The sequence below is a fragment of the Festucalex cinctus genome, chromosome 5 (assembly GCF_051991245.1).
Source record: "Festucalex cinctus isolate MCC-2025b chromosome 5, RoL_Fcin_1.0, whole genome shotgun sequence".
In the NCBI taxonomy this organism is placed as follows: domain Eukaryota; kingdom Metazoa; phylum Chordata; class Actinopteri; order Syngnathiformes; family Syngnathidae; genus Festucalex; species Festucalex cinctus.
The window spans coordinates 23,761,111-23,779,954 of NC_135415.1; the positions used below are offsets into that span (position 1 = coordinate 23,761,111).

Genomic DNA, 18,844 nt, shown 5'->3' on the forward strand with positions numbered 1-18,844 from the left:
TATTTTTTTCCCATTTAATCACTGACACAATTGCACCACTTGCAGGCATCTTCTGGTCACTACATTATTTATTTTACAAATTAAGCACTATTACAAATAAGCAGTGACTTAAATTATATCATAACGACGTTAATGTTTGACAAACTCAGTATTTGTGCATTTAATCAACATAATGCAATAAGTGGAAAAACTATTGTACTGTTGCGTTTGATTCAGCGCGCCACACAATTCTCAAAAATAATTCAATACTGTGAACTGTTAGCACCAATATAAGCATGCTCCCACAACACACCACAACATATTAAGCGAGTGATACAATCAAACTTGTGAAATACTCACTTTATTTTAGAAAGACAATATGTAGAGCGGTAACTATATTTAACACAGATAACTCACCTAAAAAAAAAAAAGACATCTCATTAAAACAAAGCTATTGTAGATTAGTTGAATCAAGTCAGCTATACAGTAAACATCCCAACCAGACATAAGGCATTAAATGCAGTGTGGTGCATTCCAGTGAATTTAAGTCAATTACAAATCCTCAGTAACAGGAGGAAAAACAACTTAAATCCATATATAGCTTTAAAAAAAAAAATGAGTGCGTTCAAAAGGTGGTACAAATGAAATAGGTTGAAATACTTGTGGGAATGTTGGGAAGTTCAGCCAAATGCAGTAAAATGACATTCATGCTGGAAACGCTCGCTTTTGATCCATATGACATTAGTTAACGATGGACATGCAAAAAAAAAAAAAAAAAAAAAAAAAAAGTAGTATTGGTGGAAAGTTTTTTTTTGGTCAGGCATAAAGAGGTTGGTAGCCACTCCTCCGGCCGTTGCTTTTACAGGCAATCACGCAAACACTCAGCATCCCGAAGAACTGCAGACATGAACAAAATTCCATTGAAAAAATAATTAAGAGTTCAGGTTAAATGTGATGACCTACATTGACAAGTCTAATATATTTGCACTAAATTGAGAATGACCAAATTCCTATTTTTTTTTTTACGCTGAAGTGTTACAATTGTCGTCTGCGTCATGGCGGCATGATTGTATTGAAAAACCGAATTGGTTATCCGACTAAAATCGGGCATCTTCCAAAGGTGGATAACAGATGTATGAAATTTCTGACAATATGAGTAAACCAGCGGATTGGACATGCGCCATTAATGAGAGTTTGACTTGAGGTCATTGAATAAATTGGTTATAGAAACTTTTTTTTTTTTTTTTAAAACGTTCCTCTCTTTTCTGATAACTTAAAAATTTGGACTGACATGAACATTTATTTATTCAATTTTTATTTAATCAATTAAATAATATTTTATCTAAAAAATAAACACAAAAAATATTAATTTACACTAATTTTATTATTCTTATTTTTTAGATCCACAGGGAGCCAATGGAGAAGGACTAAAGTGTCTGGCTCCAAAGTTGCAGGTTGCGGACCCCTGGTCAATATCAGCGTTGCATTTTTGTTACCTTGATGACGGCGAAGCCCAGAATGACCAGCATGGCGTACTTGAGTAAATCCTGCAGCAGGTGCTCCAGCTTTGCTTCACAACCCTGTTGGCACAAAAGCCCCGTATGGTTTGTCGTGCTGCAGTCAATGATGTCCAGCAATCGTATTTAGCTCACCTCTAAGTTGAGCAGGTCTAACTGGTCCAACCTGCCAGTGCACTGTGTGCTGACATTTTTACAGCAGGACAAGGGCACGGTACTGTTGTGGCTCTGGTACCAGGTCGTGTTGAACCAGCTGGTGTAGTTCCTCACGCCACAGCATTGCAACTACACAAATAATATCAAAAGTGATTTTCCTCACACATTGCAATAAAAAAATAAAATAAATATATATATATATATATATATATATATATATATATATATATATATATATATATATATATATATATATATATATATATATATATATATATATATATATATGTTGATTCATGTATAACAGACTAAAACACATGACTTGTTCGACACAAGTCAAATGAAAGCTGAAAAACTAAAGGAGGTTGTGCAAAAATGGAGGTGCAAGACCGAGCATCCAATACCAACCTCAGTCTGCAGGTAGTCCACAGTATTGGTCTCGGGGTCATTGCCGTCATACTTTGCAAATACGTTGTTCATGGAGTGATCTATATCTCCGTTCATCTGCACACAAGTGTGAAAGATAAGTCAGCATTGAAATGAATAAATGGCAATGTGGGTCAGTAACCAGCAGATGTCGCTGTGGTGTTAGAAGTGAAGAGTTGTAAGTCAATGTTGATAATGCCGAGTTTCATTGATTATGCTTTAACATTGTGGTTTTAGAAAATTTCAAGGGAAGCTTTGTTTTTCCTACCAATCTTATTTTTCCTGGAACTAAGTTACTGTGCTATCACATGATCAGGTTTTTAAGGCTGTTCAGCATATAGCGTCAGGGTGGGGGAAAAAAATCCTACTACTACGACATACTCACAGTTACGCATCCATGGATGGATTCACCTATTTGTGGACTTTTCTCAGTATTTTTTCTTGGGGGGGTTAGGGGTTTTTTCCAGGGGGAAGATGCATGGACATTTACCAGTGTTTTTTGAATATTTTTGTTTTCCCCCCAATTTTACCAATGCATTTAAATGGCCATCAATTATATGCAGATTTTCACTATTCTAGGGCAGGCAAGTATTTTGCCCATATTTAAAATGGCATTTCTTTATCATTATTCTGGTTAGGAAGCATGTGGTCTTATGTGGCACCCCAGTAGCGCTCATGAAAAATGGTAGCCCCCTCCATCATTTAAGTTGCCCGTGCCTGCTTTAGATTGTATTTCACTGATAAACTTAAAGATGATTCATTTATATATTGCAATTGTTGGTATGCAAGATTAAGAATTTAATAAACTGATCATTGCTGATTGATTAATATGATTTTGTCAAAACAATTTCTTCCTCTTCCCTTCACTTTTTCAAGCTTTCGCTAATTAGGTTGCAGTTTGATAAATGTTAGCATAACACCAGTAGGGCACAGGGCATGATATAAAATCCTTACCCATTTGCTTTCACCTTTTTCTCTAACCAATCTGCTTTCTTGCTATAGGTTAGCATACAAACTGTATCTGATCAAATATTGCTACATGTTCACATATTAGCATTGTATGTAAGCACATTTTCTACTCATGCTGCTATGTTGAAGGATGGATAATGCAAGGATACTTCTTGTGAGGCAAATTCAGTACTATCGGCAGGGTAAGTGTACAACGACGACTCACTTTGCCTTGGTAGATGAAGCTCAGCACCAAAACGGCAATCTCGGCTGCAAACATCACCATGATGATCAGAAAGAACTACATGAACAAGACAGATGACAATTAACATCGGAATAGGAGTCTCAAGTGGTGTCGATGCATTTTTGGGGTGGGACACTCACAAAGCTCAGGCCCACTTTGGACTCTCGCATGGTGGCGCAGCATCCCAGCAGGCCGAAGATGAACATGGCCACACTGATGCCGATGATGACCACGGCCGGGATGAGCATGTACATGTTGTGGATGAAGCTCTCAAAGGTGCCATAGCTGCTCAACAGCTGGGCGCCAACGTAGGCCAAGCCTGCACCTGCAGCCTGGAATCAACACAGCAAAACATTTAACTCATTTGCTCGCAAAAACGTATACATGCGTTCTATTTTAAATGTATTAAGTGTCCCAAAGACGTATTTATGCGTCGTTTGTTTTTTTTTTTAAATGCTAGAACATACAGACTTTGATGCAGCCTCTTAACTGCAGAGAAGGGGTGAAAAATTTGTAGTAATTACAAAAAACGTCCAACAGATCAAGTAGGGTCATGTTGAAAACAAGCCGTTTCCCCACAATTCTAAGCAGATTTGTGAATAATGATGAAACTTAGCTATATTCTAATTTTAATTGCTGCAAAACGGAAACAGATATAAATATATATTTTTTCCCTGACGAAAGAAAAGACTAATCTTTCTTTTGGTAGGTTTCATGTTTTTAAAGCAATAGACAGTTGCTCAGGGCTCAGGCAACGATCAATCACAGCTGTTGTCTAAAACTGAGATGTATTTGGTTGTTACACGAGACCTGAGCAACTGTGATGTCATTGTCACTCGACAGCAAGTGGCAAAATGGCCGCCTTCTTATATTCCACTATGGCAATATCATCCAAAATAATGTATTCCTCTTTAAAAAAAAACAAAAACATGTACATTGCAATGGGCAACGGAAGTATCTGGGATCTGTTCTAAAAATAGCTTACGAGTGATGGGACACTGTGAGTTGCTAAAAAGAATTTAAACAGAAAAAATAGATTAATAATCTCTATTTTATTTAAAAATGAAATAGATTGTGTTCAATTGGGAAAAAATGCAGTTTGTATTTACCCAAGTATTTTTTATTTTTTTAAAAAAAGGACATTTAAGAGCTGTTATTTTAATAAATATGAGATAAGCTAAATTCTTCGCTGTTCTTCTATTAGAAGAAGTTGGTACCCATCCTCTGCTAATAGTGAAGGTTCGGTTCACTGACATTTGTAAACAAGCAACTAGGGCTGGGCGATATGGCCAAAAAACAAAATCTCGATTTTTGCAGTCATTCAGGACGATTACGAATTTAATCGATTTTAACCTAATAAAGCCAACAAACATTTATTTAAAGGTTTCATTTATTCAAAAATAATTCCTGTGCAAAATTTTCAGAGACCTGTAACATATACTGATTTTAGAAGCAGTTTTAACATACACTTAACATTCATAGTTTGTGCTTAAATGCCACAATTAAGTAGTTGGTAGTTATTGTAAACATGTCTTGTAAACCTCCCATCCAGCATTCTGCCCCTTTTGCAAAACTACAACACATAAAAGCATTTGGATGTAACACAATATAAGAACAACAGCTTTTAATCATCCAGAAGACAAAACTCGATTTCACGATTGAGCAAATTTTTAACGATTGATTTTTTTTAAAATGACGATGTATCGAATTAATTCGATTTATTGCCCAGCCCTCCAAGCAACTAAAAAGTCCATTTGACCTAACTTTAACTACAAGCATGTCAAGTGTGGCCATCAACTTGTCTCCAACACAATGGCGATAAATCAGCTGGTGCGAGCAGCACAAAGAAGTTTGTTCTTGATATTATCTCCTGTGTCCTCATGTGAGTTCATCCAGAAATGAGTCCTTGAAGCGCATATTATCATCGTGACCGGCTTTCTTGTTTTTTTGCTTTGCAAACATGTGACTGACTTCTCTACATGGCAGCGTCACATTGTGACTATGATCAGACTATCTGTTAATCCATGAGAAAGTCGAACCACTGCGACCTACTAAGTCAATATCAGCACACCTCAATTCGCCTTTCACCTTTGACCAGCCTTTATCAATAAAGAAAAAAAAAAAAAAAGATACTATAAAAGGTCACTTTCCTGTGTTCCAAGCATGTTTTGTGAAAGCAGGCAATCACCTGTCTTCCCAATGGGCCGCATGACTCATGTCTCGTAATCACTCCACAGTCACGGGACGGCCGTGGGCTCTCTCGCTCCCCCCAGGCTCGCCCCGTAATCTCCCCAAGAAAGTCTGATCTCATGCCCATGAAACGAGGCAGCAAAGAGGCTTTTTTTCTTTCTTTCTTTTTCGTTAAAGAAAGAGGCACCCATTCCAGCTCTGTGGAATGTGACCAAATCCACTAGAATCTTATGTGGAAGTGGTGAGCAAGGGATGAGTGCGGTAGGTTGCAACTTACTGTAGATCAGTGAGTCAGCGGCATGTTGTGCAACTTATTTTCTTTCTTTCTTTTTTTTTCTACAAGGCAATCACTTGTTTTATCATGTAACATATTCCGTAACATAAAAAGGTTTCGGCTTTCCTCCCTGGTTTCAATCAACTAAGGTGACCGTGACATTACATTTGTGTTCATTTTAATTTACATTACTATTACTTTGAAAAACAAGCATTTGCCAAATATCCATAGTTGATTAAAGCACCGTTTAAAAGATAAATTAAATAATGAATCCCATTTACTTGTACTTCAGTAATTAATGAAAATATTTTTATAAAATGGGATGAACGTTCTAGACTGTGTTAAATTTTGTATTTAATTGTCAATTACTTATATTTTAAAATATTTTAAAGGAATTGTATAATCTATTGTTCTGGACTCCTGTTTTAAATCTTTATTGCACATTCAATTAATAAATATATAAATATATATATATATATATATATATATAATATTTTAGTGGGATGGGAGAATCTCTGAATGCACTAATTTTCTTATGTATTAATTGACTATTAATTGGATGGATATCTGAATGTTCTGAACTCTTGTTTCGTTATTTTAAATAGGTATATACTGTACATATTACATATTTACACGATAAATACACATGAGGGGTGTGACAAAAAAAAAACAATAACAGTGACAAAATAGGTTTTGATTTAAAAAAAAATGTGAGTGCATTGAATCGAACCAAATCATTTCACTTATCAAGATAAGTATCAAATTGTCTTTTTTTAATTGGAGCTATAGTATATTTGATGGAAAGTTCATTCATCTTGTAAATTTACAATAAGAAAATCATTGCATCATACCCTCTCAAGCTCAGCCATACTATATCAAGCCGAATCGTTATCCCACGGAATCAAATCGAATCAAACCATTCCACTATACCGTCTTTCAACCATATAGCACCTAATTACATCGCAATATTTTTTTGTTGGCCATATACATCCCTAACCTTATTATGAGAACATTTCTCAGAATTCCATGAACTTCTGTTTTAGTTTTTATTTAATTATAGTCGAATAACATTATTTTATGCAGTGTATATTTAGCCATGACGGGCAAGTCACCACTTAGCACTATTTTGCCGTGAATCATGAACTAGCTCATTGCATCACGATAGGATGTCACCTCGAAAGGGCAGGGTCGCAGTTTCGAATCCCGCTCAGTACAATTTATTTTAAATAAACTACAATGTCTTGTCAACAGCCTTTATGCTCTGAGAGTTATGGTTAGGCTGGTAATATTGGTAGCGGCCTTTCTTCGGTGGGTAAAAGTGAAAAGATACAGAAGAGGGTGGAGCAAGGCGGTAACCCTCCGAGTGCATGACTCGGTCCGGCGATTGACCAATCAGAACCGTTCACGGCAAAATAGCGAGTCACGGCAAAACAAACCCTGCTAATTTTAAACCTCCGCTGCGAATTTGAGATGAGGGGGAAAAAAAACAACAACAAAAACAAGGGTGAATAAAACCGCACGATGAAAACAACGATCGTGATTACATTGCCAAGACTGTTTTCCTACGTAACCACACAGACAAGGGTCAATTGAAGTCTGGCTGCACTTATCAGATCAAACAGAAGCCTGTTTTCACTGTGCAAAAACAGCGCACTGCAAGTAGAGGCAAAAGGGGAAGAATGACAGCATGATGTTAAGTAACGTCACCAGATGACCGACAACACTAAACGTAACCATCAAATTTACAAAAGAGAAATGACGTCAAAAATTTAATTTGCGTTGAAATTATGCCAATACATAACGAGGAAATTGTGAGTTATATGTACTTCCGTTAAATCTGACAAGCGATAAGAATCCGTATGCCTAAACAGGCCTGTTAATTTTGGGGAACTACAGTGATTCTAAATAAATACACTCAAGTTAACAAAATACTAGAATAGTTCCTCTTACCCAGAAAACCAGACTGATGAAGATGAGAACCGTCTTGGAAGTAACGATGCCGCAGTCCATGTCGTCTAGGTTGGTGGTCAGTAGACTGAAGTGAAGTCGGCCCGACTGCTGGTCTCGACGTCGGTCTGTTTAGTCTTTGGTCACAAGGGTTCCAAGCGTGACGTCGCTTGTGACGCCCCGCGGTCACATGACCCGGAAGTGGAAGACGCGTGCGCTGCGATGCTTGGACTGAGAACAAAATGTTTACGCAGTTTTTGAATCACACTTTAGTCACTGAAGAACATTTGCCTGACTCTCATGCGTGACACGCTATGTGAATGTGTTTGTCTGCCTTTTGCCTGGTGTAGACTCCAACTCTCTTGCTGCCTTCAGGTGTTATCGTAATTATGGTAAATAAATACCACAAGTCAAGTCGAAAATTGCACGTGAACGCCCCCTCATGTCGTATTTTCTACCAGACAACTGGGAATTTATTTTGATACCCGAGTTGAGAGAACTTTCAAAATGGCGGAGGGAAGCAACGGATTCGTGAACGGTAAGAAACATGAACACTGTATAAAGACGTTGTCGACCGCTGGCAATTTCTTTTAGAATCAACACAATTACGTAGCATACACAAATCAATGTCCTATCCTTACTCATGTGAATGTGTTTGTTTACAGTGTATGCCAGAGACTGCATGGTTTGCTGGGACCGGGAGATGAGTCGCCGGATTGCAATACTGCTGTCCAGATTATCTCTGCAACTCCTGTTCTTGAAACAGGTGAGTGCTCACAAGTATGAAACAACAATGGAATCTACAATATTCCATTATATTTTTTCTATATGAAGTCATTTTCGGCAGAAAAAAATTACTATTTCGTCCAGAATTGCTTTGATAACTTCATTATTTTTCATGTACAATTAATATATTTTAAAACTATTTTTTTCCACTGGCTATTGACTGAAGATGACTTCTCCTGTGTTGAGGAAGTAGTTAACGACCAGTCATTCAGTTTGCTGATCAAACCCAGAAAACAGGTGAGCCCTCAGCCATGATAGATCATTACCTATTTCCTCAGCACAAGTGAGGTAATCTGCAGTTGACAGCAAGTGGAAGAAATTGTTTTTAAATGTATTAATTGTACATGAAAAATAATGTATTTTTTATTTATTTATTTTTTTTACTGCTGAAAATATTTTTTATTGTGCTCAAATTTCCTCATCACTTTTTTTTCTTCTTTGTTTATTAGTTGATTTTTTACTTTTTAAAAATTGAGGACACCAAAATAATTAATGTAAATCACAAAAAGGCTTGAAAATGTGAATTCACCAAGAATGTTTTTTGTCCTTTAATTTAAGATGACAACAGTACACCAGAAGAAGGAGAGAGAGCTGCCCCAGAATCCATCCTTCAACAAAGAGCAGACAGTTTTTGATTGATCTCATGCGCCAATTTTTGTCGAAAGACAACTGTGAGCTCCCTCGTAATCTAGTGGAACTGAACTCCAGAATCTGGATGGGCAGGGGGAAGAAAAAGTTGTTTTGGCAGGAACTTGCTGAAAAGCTGACAAATCAGTTCCACCAGATATTTGATTGTGAGAAAGTCTCCAGAAAATGGACAACCATTGAAGATGCATACAAAAAGGCCACTAAGTTTTTATTTATTTATTTTTTTTAAATAGAGATGGGGGAAATAATTGGAAGGCATCATGACATTGAGTTTCATGTTGTCGGTACTGCAAATGGCATAATCATCCGGCGGCCAAAGATTCTCGAGACAGACACAACTTCTACGACAGCTGCTAGTCTTTCCACTGGAGAAAGTCTGTCTGATCCACCTGCTACACAGTCCTCTGATTCTGATTTGTTGTTATCAATACCTGCTCACACCTCAGGTTTGAAGCGCAAAAGGAAACCACAAGAAAATAAAGATAGATGATGGTTTTCCTCAAAGATTGTGAGGCTTCTAATCTCAAAAGAGGCATGAAGAAATTATGGCACGAATCAGAACAAACCAACGGTTTGTTTGAGAAACTCTTACAGTCACGACAATAGGATTGTAAGTTATTTGTTGCACATCTGTTTGACTTTTTGTTTGCTTGTTTGGCTTCATTTACTATGTAGACCTCAGGAAATGTCTTTCATTCAAAAGTGTAATATATATTTTGAAAGTTTGTTTACAGTACTTTGTTTTCATTGTTGTATATTTGTTGACAAATAGATTTTTGATACCAAAGTATTAAGATTATTCCGTTGTTCACAAGATGGAGTGTTGTTTTTTCCCCAACATATTTTTTGTGGAAATGTAAAACTATTTTTTTTTATTAAAAGGAACAGTTCATCTATGTGGCTTCTTTATTGTACATGCACTGAACATTGTATTTGCTTTCTCTGAAGTGTTAGAAACAATAATTACATACAAGCCAGTAAACCACAGCTAAAGAACATGTTAATTCCCATACCAAGTGAAGGCAGCATCTACCGTGAACAGCATAAGTGGCATTTAAACAAAATAAAGAAAAACGATGAATGGGTTAAAGTTCCTTGGAATCTTAAATCTAGATAACATGTTTTAGTCCAAATATCCCAAAGATAAGTAAGTTTTGGGACGCGGCCAATTACGTCCCAACAGGAACCAGAAACTGTGCAAAATCAGTCCCGCCTCTTACGTGGCATATACCCCACAAGAATACACTCAGCAGTGAGACCTCAGAAACTTCTGAATTCTAATCTTCTAAATCATGGAATTGTATTAATTTATTCTTAACCACATAGGGGGGAAAGCACTCACACCCAGTACTTCAATGGGAAGTTTGCTAAGATGAAAAATGGTCATATTTGTTGAAATTGTGATTTTTTTTTTAAAGAATATTTGATGCCCTTTTATTGGATTTGCAAGATGATTTGGGTTGGAAATGGCCAGATGCACCATTTCAAGATGCTTTCATTGATCAGAAATTCCCTGCAATTTTGAACACAATATGTCAATAAGCTTTGCTCTGATTGGGTCGCTGTTCTCCTTAATTTGATTGGGAAAACAGCGTTCCTCTGATTGGTAGCTGCCGATAAAAGGAGAAGGCCAAGGCAGCTGTCAGTTGCTTTTTTTTTATATATTTAATGTACTGTAATTAGATTTGAGCCTTTATGTGGGGCCTTGTCAATCTAACCTGATCCAGGGCCTTCTGAATCAATATACAGTGTATTGATAGCTCTGTGCAAAGAATCACAATGTGAATCAAAATTCAATTATAATTTCAATCATTACACTCCACAATTACAAAATTGGTATAATCGTAAACAAAAATAAAACAATTTATTAAGACTAATTTTGATTTATTTCAATGTATGTATTTACACATTTTCTTAAATTTAAAAATAACTAATTTAATAAATCTTGTTTGGTCCATAAGAACCTTACATAATTATAGTTTTCAACAAAATTTATTTGTCTTAATATTTTTTTTACATTTAAACATTTTCTTATTTTGCACAAATGAAGGATAAACAAATGATCATCCTAATCATGATTTCAATTATTACCAAATTAATATAGATTAATAATTTCTTGATAATCGAGTAGCCCTACGTCCATGTAAGTATTTATGTATACACTATTATCAATGGCCCTTTTTCTTAAGGGACATTCAGTGATCTCTAGTGCCATCTAGTGGTAAACTAATAATTCATTAATTTAAAAAACAGACTGTTTATGGTCAATAGTCCATCCATCCATCCATCCATCCATCCATCTTCTTGACCGCTTATTCCTCACAAGGGTCGCGGAGGGTGCTGGCGCCTATCTCAGCTGGCTCTGGGCAGTATATGTCAATAGTATGAAACAAAATGTTTTTTTTTTCTTTCTAAATATATAATCATAGGTCTAGTAATCACCATGCTTCGCCGCCAACTTCCTGCTACGGATGTCTAAAAGACAACTTAGCGAATGTAGTTAGCCCGGGTGGTATTGCATCGAGTATCGGACCCAGTGGGTCGACCACAGCCTATAGTATAGCCAGCTGTGGAAGGTATAGGCCAGGGGTGTCCAAACTTTTTCCTCTGAGGGCCACATACAGAAAAATAGAAAGAAAGAAAAATTGATTATTATTTTTTAGTTATTTATTAACACGTTCATTGCCAGACCAGCAAAAAATGCATAATTTGACATCTTTTCCCGTAAATGGCAGTGAATGAGTTAAACGTGGTAAAAATCAATGAAGCAATTATAAATTGTTGATATAATGTACAGTTACTTATTGAAAACTGCTAACAGTCACAAGGCAAATAGTGACCCCTGTGTGCTACTATAATAGATACGCCTCTCCACTGAGCAGCAGCTGAATCCCAGCTTGACATTCTGAACCACAACAAGAACAATTGGTAGTAAGTAGACTGACCACACTTAAGAACCATTAATTTAATGTGATGTTTTCACAAATTGGACCTTGACACTTAGCAACAAGTGGATGAAACTATTTTTATTTCTGAAACTGAATTATTAGCTGCAAATTTGTGTCTTTGCGTAGCTAGAAATGTTTAATCCACCCTCTTTAAAAAAAAAAAAAAAAAAAAAAAACAGCATTGAAAAATTATTTTTAGTGTTTGCCGCGGGCCGCCCAAAAAATGTATGGCGGGCCGCAAATGGCCCCCGGGCCGTAGTTTGGTCACCCCTGGTATAGGCCCTATACCTTCCACAGCTGGTGCCTGCAAGTGGTCATATAACTCCCGTGATTCGGTTTGTCACTTTCTGCTTTGCTCTTGCAAGTTTTACTAGCTTTTTTTGTTTTTTTTTTAAACTTGCTCCTCCCGCTAGCTACTCGTTAGTCACTCCAGTATGGCGCCGACTACCTCCAGCTAGCCCTGTTACCTGCTCCGGCTGCCAAGTCGCCGTCGCTTGCTGAGATGCTCGTTTGCTAATGCAAAATAAGAATTGGCAGTAACCTGTCAAATATGGTCTCTCTGAGTCACCGCAGCGTGCGTGCTACTGTGTGCATCGAATGCCATTTTTTGACCACTAGCTGGTGCTAGGGATTACTGAATGTCTCTTTATTAAAATAGTAAAATTTCAATGTCATCCTCAGAGGGCCAGAGCGTTGACCTTCAAGAACATCACCATTGTTGTCCTGAAATTGTTTGATTAGCCCAAAATCTGTTACAGCCAGCACTTAACCTAGCAAGACACACCAACATAATTTTATAAACCTACATTTATGTATTTGTTTTACTTTTTAATATTTTTAAAGTGTTGTGTTGTCTAAATGTTGTCAATGTACCTTCTTTTTTGGGAAGGTATAGGCTACTTTTATTTTGTTTTGCTTCTGAATGTCGATAGGCGTTAGCGTTAGCATTGTCTTTGCAAGTGTGAAGTACTTGTGTTATACATAAAGCTGACTTGCCTTAATTGTCTTGTCTTGCCAAGTATCCCTCTGGAAGTTGGAATTAAGATGAGATCCGAACATCAGAAGTGTGAGGCAGACGAGCTACCGTGCCTGCAACACAAAAATGGCCACACACAAAAATATTCCTTTGAAACGGCTCTGAACTGAAGAACCTCATGGCGCATGTGCAACATCCATCCACCCGACCCGCTTGTCCTCACAGGGCTCACGGGGGCGGGGTCTGCTGGAGCCTATCCCACCTGTCTTCGGGCGGGGTATACACCCTGAACGGTTTGGCAGCCAATTGCAGGGCACACAGACGGAAAAACCCCCAAAAAACATTGCATGTGCTGCACACCAGTCCAAATTCCTCCATAATAAAGTCCTTTAAAACAATCAATGGTTCGCTTTGCAGAAAAGTCCCTGCACTCTGTAGTCAATAATTTAAAGATAATTCCCGCCTTGCCTCAAATATGGGAGTCCTGTTACCGCGGTCGCCGTTTGTAATAAGGAGCGCAGGAGTCACGATGACGTCACGAGGTTCTCCGCGGCCCAGATTTGCGCATCAGCTCTTTAACTGAAAGTCTCTCATCTCTCTAAAACGCGGAAGTTACTAAGAGCCGAAAACTAATAAATTTCGGGAGAAAGTCCATTTACTGGCATCACCGGCACTCGAGCCACTCCAGCAACCTGCAGGAAGATCCGCTGAAAATTGGTCAACACGGCTAAGGCACGAAAACCATGAGAGTGTCCCAACTCATCCTGAGTACCATCTCGTCTTGTGGCCCGTCAGGCGTCACCTTTTCTGGCCTCAGGAAAGTGTTGAAGGCCAATGGCTACGACGTGGTACGCAACAGAGCCCGGATCCGACTGGCCGTCCGCAGACTGGTGACCCGGAAGCACATCTTGCGCACCACCGGAAGGCGCCTCAAGATCAACCTCAGCGGCCGTCGCAGGCGCAGGGGGGTTCGAATGAGAAGGCGGAGAAGGAGACGCTCCACTGTAAGGCGCAGGAGGAGAAGGAGGAGAAGGAGGGGCACACCCCGCCGCAGGAGGAGGAGGAGGAGGAGGAGGAGGAGGACCTCTAGGAGAAGGAGAAGGAGGAGGAGATCCAGGAGGAGAAGGTCAAGGAGGAGGCGGTCCAGGAGGAGGAGGAGAAGGAGGAGGTCCCGCAGGAGAAGGTACGTGAGGAGGAGGAGAAGGAGAGTGGGAAGGAGGAGGAGGCGGAGAAGGTACCCAAGGAGGAGGAGAAGAAGAAGGAGAGTCCGCAGGCGCAGGCTGAGGACGGTCAGAAGGTACCGACGCAGGAGGAGACCCGTGCGCAGAAGAAGGAGGAGGAGGAGAAGGCTGAGTCAAGTCGGGGTCTAGTGGAAGCAACATGGACTGTACATATTTCCATTTTCTCCAGCTGTTCATCTAGACATTTATTTCTCACATAATGGACCTTTCCACTTTCCATGACACTATGTTCAAATAATCCTGTGTGAAATAAAACATTCATAGACATCTGCTTTGACTTTATTGAAGCTGTCCAACCACAAATTCATTTTTTGCACATTGGAAATAAATCAGTGGATCAATAAATGGCCCAAAAGTTGACAATTTGGAGTTCAATTAGAATGTTCATAAAACAAAACCAATAAATAAAAATAAATTTAAGACTTATGTTCTGTGAGCCCTGTGCCCTACAATATCTCCACATTTTATGTCCACAATTTTGTTACAGCTATTTTAAACAAAAATAAATAAATCGGAAATCATGGAAAATGTTTACCAAATTTTGTTAGTGATATGGTACAGACTTAGTGCCAGAATTTTTTTTTATTTTTTGCAATAAACATGAACACTTTAAATTGACTGGCAACCAGTTCAGGGTGTACCCCGCCTGCTGACCAGAGCCAGCTGGGATAGGCTCCAGCAAACCCCGCGACCCTTGTGAGGAATAAGCGGTCAAGAAAATGGATGGATGTCCTTTCATAATGTCCAGTTTCATGTCCAGTCATAATATTCAAAATCATCTGTTCAATTGTCAACATTAGTCAAGCATATCAAAGATGATCAGTGTAGAGGATGGTAGAGAGTTTTTTTTTCCCTCGATGCATTGCAAGGGAAAATATCCGCTGCGGCGTGGAAGAAAAACATTTGGCCAATCAGAGAGCAGCGTATGGATGGCCAAGAGATTGAGGACGATGGCCAAGAAGTGAAAGGCGACGATATTAACTCATTCACTCCCAGCTGTTTTACTGCATTTTGACTGATTTTGCAAGGCCCACAGAATATTATGTTCTATTTGTTATAAAAACATGGAACCTACCAAAATAAGGTTTAGCATCTCTTCTTTCATTAGGAAAAAAAAAAAGTATAGTTTTATGTTTCCGTTTTGCAGCAATTAGCATTGGAATATAGCTAAGTTTAACCGTTTAAAACAGTGGGGAAAAAGTTTTTTGCAACATGGCCCAGGTTGATCTCTTATACTCTGCTGCCACCTGCTGGCCGTTTTTGTAATAACTACCTTAGATTCAAGCGTTCTCTTCAGTTCAGAGGCTGCATCAAAGCTCTTCTGTATGCTCTAGCATAAAAAAATAAAATAAAATAAAAAGTATAAATACGTCTTTGGGAGCAAATGAGTTAACTGCACAGTAAATTCTGCAGAGTAAATTTGACTCTGTTTACAGTAAATTTGATTCTATTTTGAGTGGGATCAAATAGACTCAGTTTTAGAGTAGGCTAATATTTCCACTTGGAAGACAGTAAAATAAAGAATTGAAATAAATAAATAAAAGTCACACAAGGGTTGAGGAACAAAATCCCAACCTTCAGCAGAATTGAAAGGGACATCACATGACAGTGTCAAAGTGACAGATTAGCAGAGACAAGATTGTACAAAGTCATTTCATGTTCCACTCGTTTCTGTTGAACTAAAATGTCCAAATTTTAGTCCAGTTGTTATTTAGCGAAGTACATTTCCATCTCATCTTGATTAGTCGACAAAAATGCATACTCATTTTGTCTCAGTTACTGTTTATTAATGAGGGTATTAGTCCAGTGAAACATGTGTGTTGATGAAATTAACATGAAAAGTTGGGACACAGCCATAAAGGCTGGGGATCAAACCCACAAACTCTGCATTGGGAAACAAGCACGACTGGTCCACAGGCCCAAGTAGATGAAAAATGTACATGCGCCGTCTCAAATTTTAGGAAAAAAAATGCCACCAGTCAAATTTAGGGGCATTCTGGAGCCCTGTATTGTTTTTTTTCCTGTTTGTTTTTGTAATTTTAATGAGGTATTTGACTTTTTGCCTATAGTCAAAATTTTTACATTCCTTAGCAATGGAGGTGGACATGGCGAGGTCCATTGTTCCAGGCTGCAGAACAGGAAGGAGATGGACAGTGACTTTAAACTGGACCAGCAAATTGCCGCTGTTGTCAAATCCAGCTTTTTTCATTTTAGACAGCTGGCTAAGGTCAAAAATCTTTTATCTCAGCAGCACTTTGAAACGGTAATCCATGCTTTTGTTACATCTCGGCTGGATTATCTGCTGCAAACATGGGTTAGCAATCTGCAGTGGCTAGAGGAGCTGCCCAAATGCTTCAAAAGCATCCTGACAACTTTCCTGACCTACAAAAAAAAAAAACATAAAAAAAAAAGCCTCATGCAAGTCGGACTTGGGTTAGCTATAGCGCACAGGTGAGTCACGGCCGGACAACAAATTGCTCCAGGGAACCTCCAGCCAATTCAACTCAGCTCCCTGACCCAAAGTTTGTGCTCTGTCATCACTGGTTACAATTTCAGGCATTCTCTTTCTCTGACACAAAGTGGCTGCAATTGCTAGACAGCCGTAGATGGCGTTTGCTTGTGTGCATTTTTTGTGTGTGTCCTTTTGTAAAAGAGGTTCCTGTTGAGCCACTAAGGTTTCAATGACTACTTCATTTTAGTGTCTCTAAACTGTATTATATAACCCTTGAATAAAATATGACTTCTGTCTGTGTAGTTCATTTTTGCATGTTATTTTTTTTATTTTTTTTTGCAGTATAAAATCAATGTTTACCGTTTGACACTTGATGGACTATAGTTCAACATACAAGCCAGTCCTTGTGAAAGTAAAGGATGTAACCTCACACTAAAAAAACAAAAACAAAAAAATCAGCATAGAAAAAAAACAAAAAAAAAAACGATAATTGATCAATTTAAGTGCACAGTATCCAAAAGATTTCAATGGCTAGAACTCAAAACAAACAGTAAAACAATACGATGATCTCATCTTCATAAAAGTATTTGGGTAGACATCGTAGCCACTCTTAATGTACAGTCATGTAAAATATCGCGTGCATTCTTTTGTTGCGTGAGCGAGTGGATTGATTGGACCCCAAAGCAGAAGGAAGACGAGCAGGAAAGTAGTAGCAAAAATGTAATAACAAAAGGAGCACGATGAGTTCGTGAGGGAATAATGCAAAACAAAGTACAAATAAAATGGAGCAAAAGGAGTGCCTAAGGCAATAACAACTATCTAACAAAAAGGTACAACAGATTACCAAACTAAGAGAGCGGCTGGGCGGAGTCCCAGCTGAAGGACGTCGTCGGATACAAAAATACTACAATACTAGTGGCTACCGAACAAAAGGCAAAAACGCACATGAAATTGTCTCAGGAGCAGGAAGGCCAGTCAGGACTCGGAACAAGTAGTGACATCAACAAGACGAGAATAATCCGACACCGTCCTTCATCTTCTGCAGCACCAAAATACTAGACTAATTGGTGATGACTCCCAGGTGTGCAGCTGGGGACTCCGCCCACCCAGTAGAATACCAGCAGCTGTGAGGCAAAAAAAAAAAGAAAAAAAAGAAAAGGAAAACACGTGACCCAGCAGCCTGGCATGAAACACAAACATTACATCTTTAGTCATCTTCCTTTGTAATGTTCACTAGTGTGTTTTTTTTTTTTCGTCTTCTCGTGTTCATTCTTCAGTGTGATCTAGGTCACCTTTTTATAACAGGAATGCCTTTGCAAGATTATTTTTTCACTTTTTTTTATTTTTTATTTTTTTACCTATTTATCTCACCTATATTTATCATTTATTTATCCCTGAAGAGAATGAATATGTGTGAATAAAATTTGTTTAACTTGAATTGCAGACTGTTTTCCCCCCTAGTAATTTCAGTTTACATTAAATCCAATAAAGCTGTAAATTAAGTGTTATTCATTACAATAAAGCCCCAAATAAAAGCTATTAATTAAAATTATGTCTAAATTTAAGGATATTAAAAGCGTACAATAAAAGCTACTAAGTTCCGCTGAAAATAACCATGTCAAAAATGTTAAATGTTCGAGAAAAATTTTAAGAAATTAGCAGGCAGATTTGATACAGCATTCTAACAATAGCATGACAAATATGCTTGACATGACTTGTTTTGATTTGTTTGCTTTCATATCATAAAAAAAAAGTAGAAAAGAAAATGTAGAATAAAATCTAATTTCCACTGAAAATATTTACATTTTTTTTTTTTTAACACATATCTTAAAAAAAATTAACAGGCAGATTTGCTCGAACTTCCTAAAATAGAATGACAAATATGCACATAATGACTTGTTTTGATTTGTATTGACTTTCATATGAGACATAAAATAAATGAACAAATAAAACTTCTTTAGTCATTTAATGCTTTTGATTTCTTATTAAACTGGATTTAGATTAAAATCTAATCATTTCCACTGAAAATAACATTTATATTTGCATATCTTAAAATTTTTTTTTTGCTAGAGCTTCCTAAAATAGAATGACAAATATGCCTACAATGATTTG

The 18,844-nt window shown here is 37.8% G+C and overlaps 1 protein-coding gene and 1 long non-coding RNA gene across 3 annotated transcripts; one reads left to right on the forward strand and one right to left on the reverse strand.

Annotated features, from left to right (window-relative positions):
* Positions 1-324: 324 nt before the first annotated feature.
* tspan36 (tetraspanin 36) lies at positions 325-13,197 on the reverse strand. Its single transcript, XM_077523028.1, has 8 exons — positions 13,060-13,197; positions 7,685-7,912; positions 3,411-3,602; positions 3,253-3,327; positions 2,061-2,156; positions 1,632-1,781; positions 1,476-1,559; positions 325-876 (listed from the first exon to the last, which is right to left on the reverse strand). The coding sequence occupies exons 2-8, from the start codon at positions 7,742-7,744 to the stop codon at positions 796-798; spliced, it is 738 nt and encodes a 245-aa protein (XP_077379154.1). The 5' UTR covers positions 7,745-7,912; positions 13,060-13,197; the 3' UTR covers positions 325-795.
* Positions 7,750-10,009, forward strand: LOC144019767 (uncharacterized). Of its 2 annotated transcripts, XR_013283768.1 has the most exons (4): positions 7,750-8,073; positions 8,143-8,219; positions 8,347-8,447; positions 9,026-10,009. It is a non-coding gene; the product is annotated as an uncharacterized LOC144019767 (long non-coding RNA). The 2 variants fall into 2 exon arrangements; XR_013283767.1 differs by having other exon boundaries at positions 7,774-8,219.
* Positions 13,198-18,844: the final 5,647 nt, after the last annotated feature.

What these genes read in the sequence shown, in the direction of transcription:
- tspan36 (XM_077523028.1), bottom strand. Translation starts at nt 7,744, where the DNA reads ATGGACTGCGGCATCGTTACTTCCAAGACGGTTCTCATCTTCATCAGT. An exon ending in CCAAAGTGGGCCTGAGCTTT is followed by an intron (nt 3,328 to 3,410) that starts GTGAGTGTCCCA and finishes TTGTTCATGTAG; the next exon opens with TTCTTTCTGATCATCATGGT. An exon ending in GCTTCATCTACCAAGGCAAA is followed by an intron (nt 2,157 to 3,252) that starts GTGAGTCGTCGT and finishes ACTTGTGTGCAG; the next exon opens with ATGAACGGAGATATAGATCA.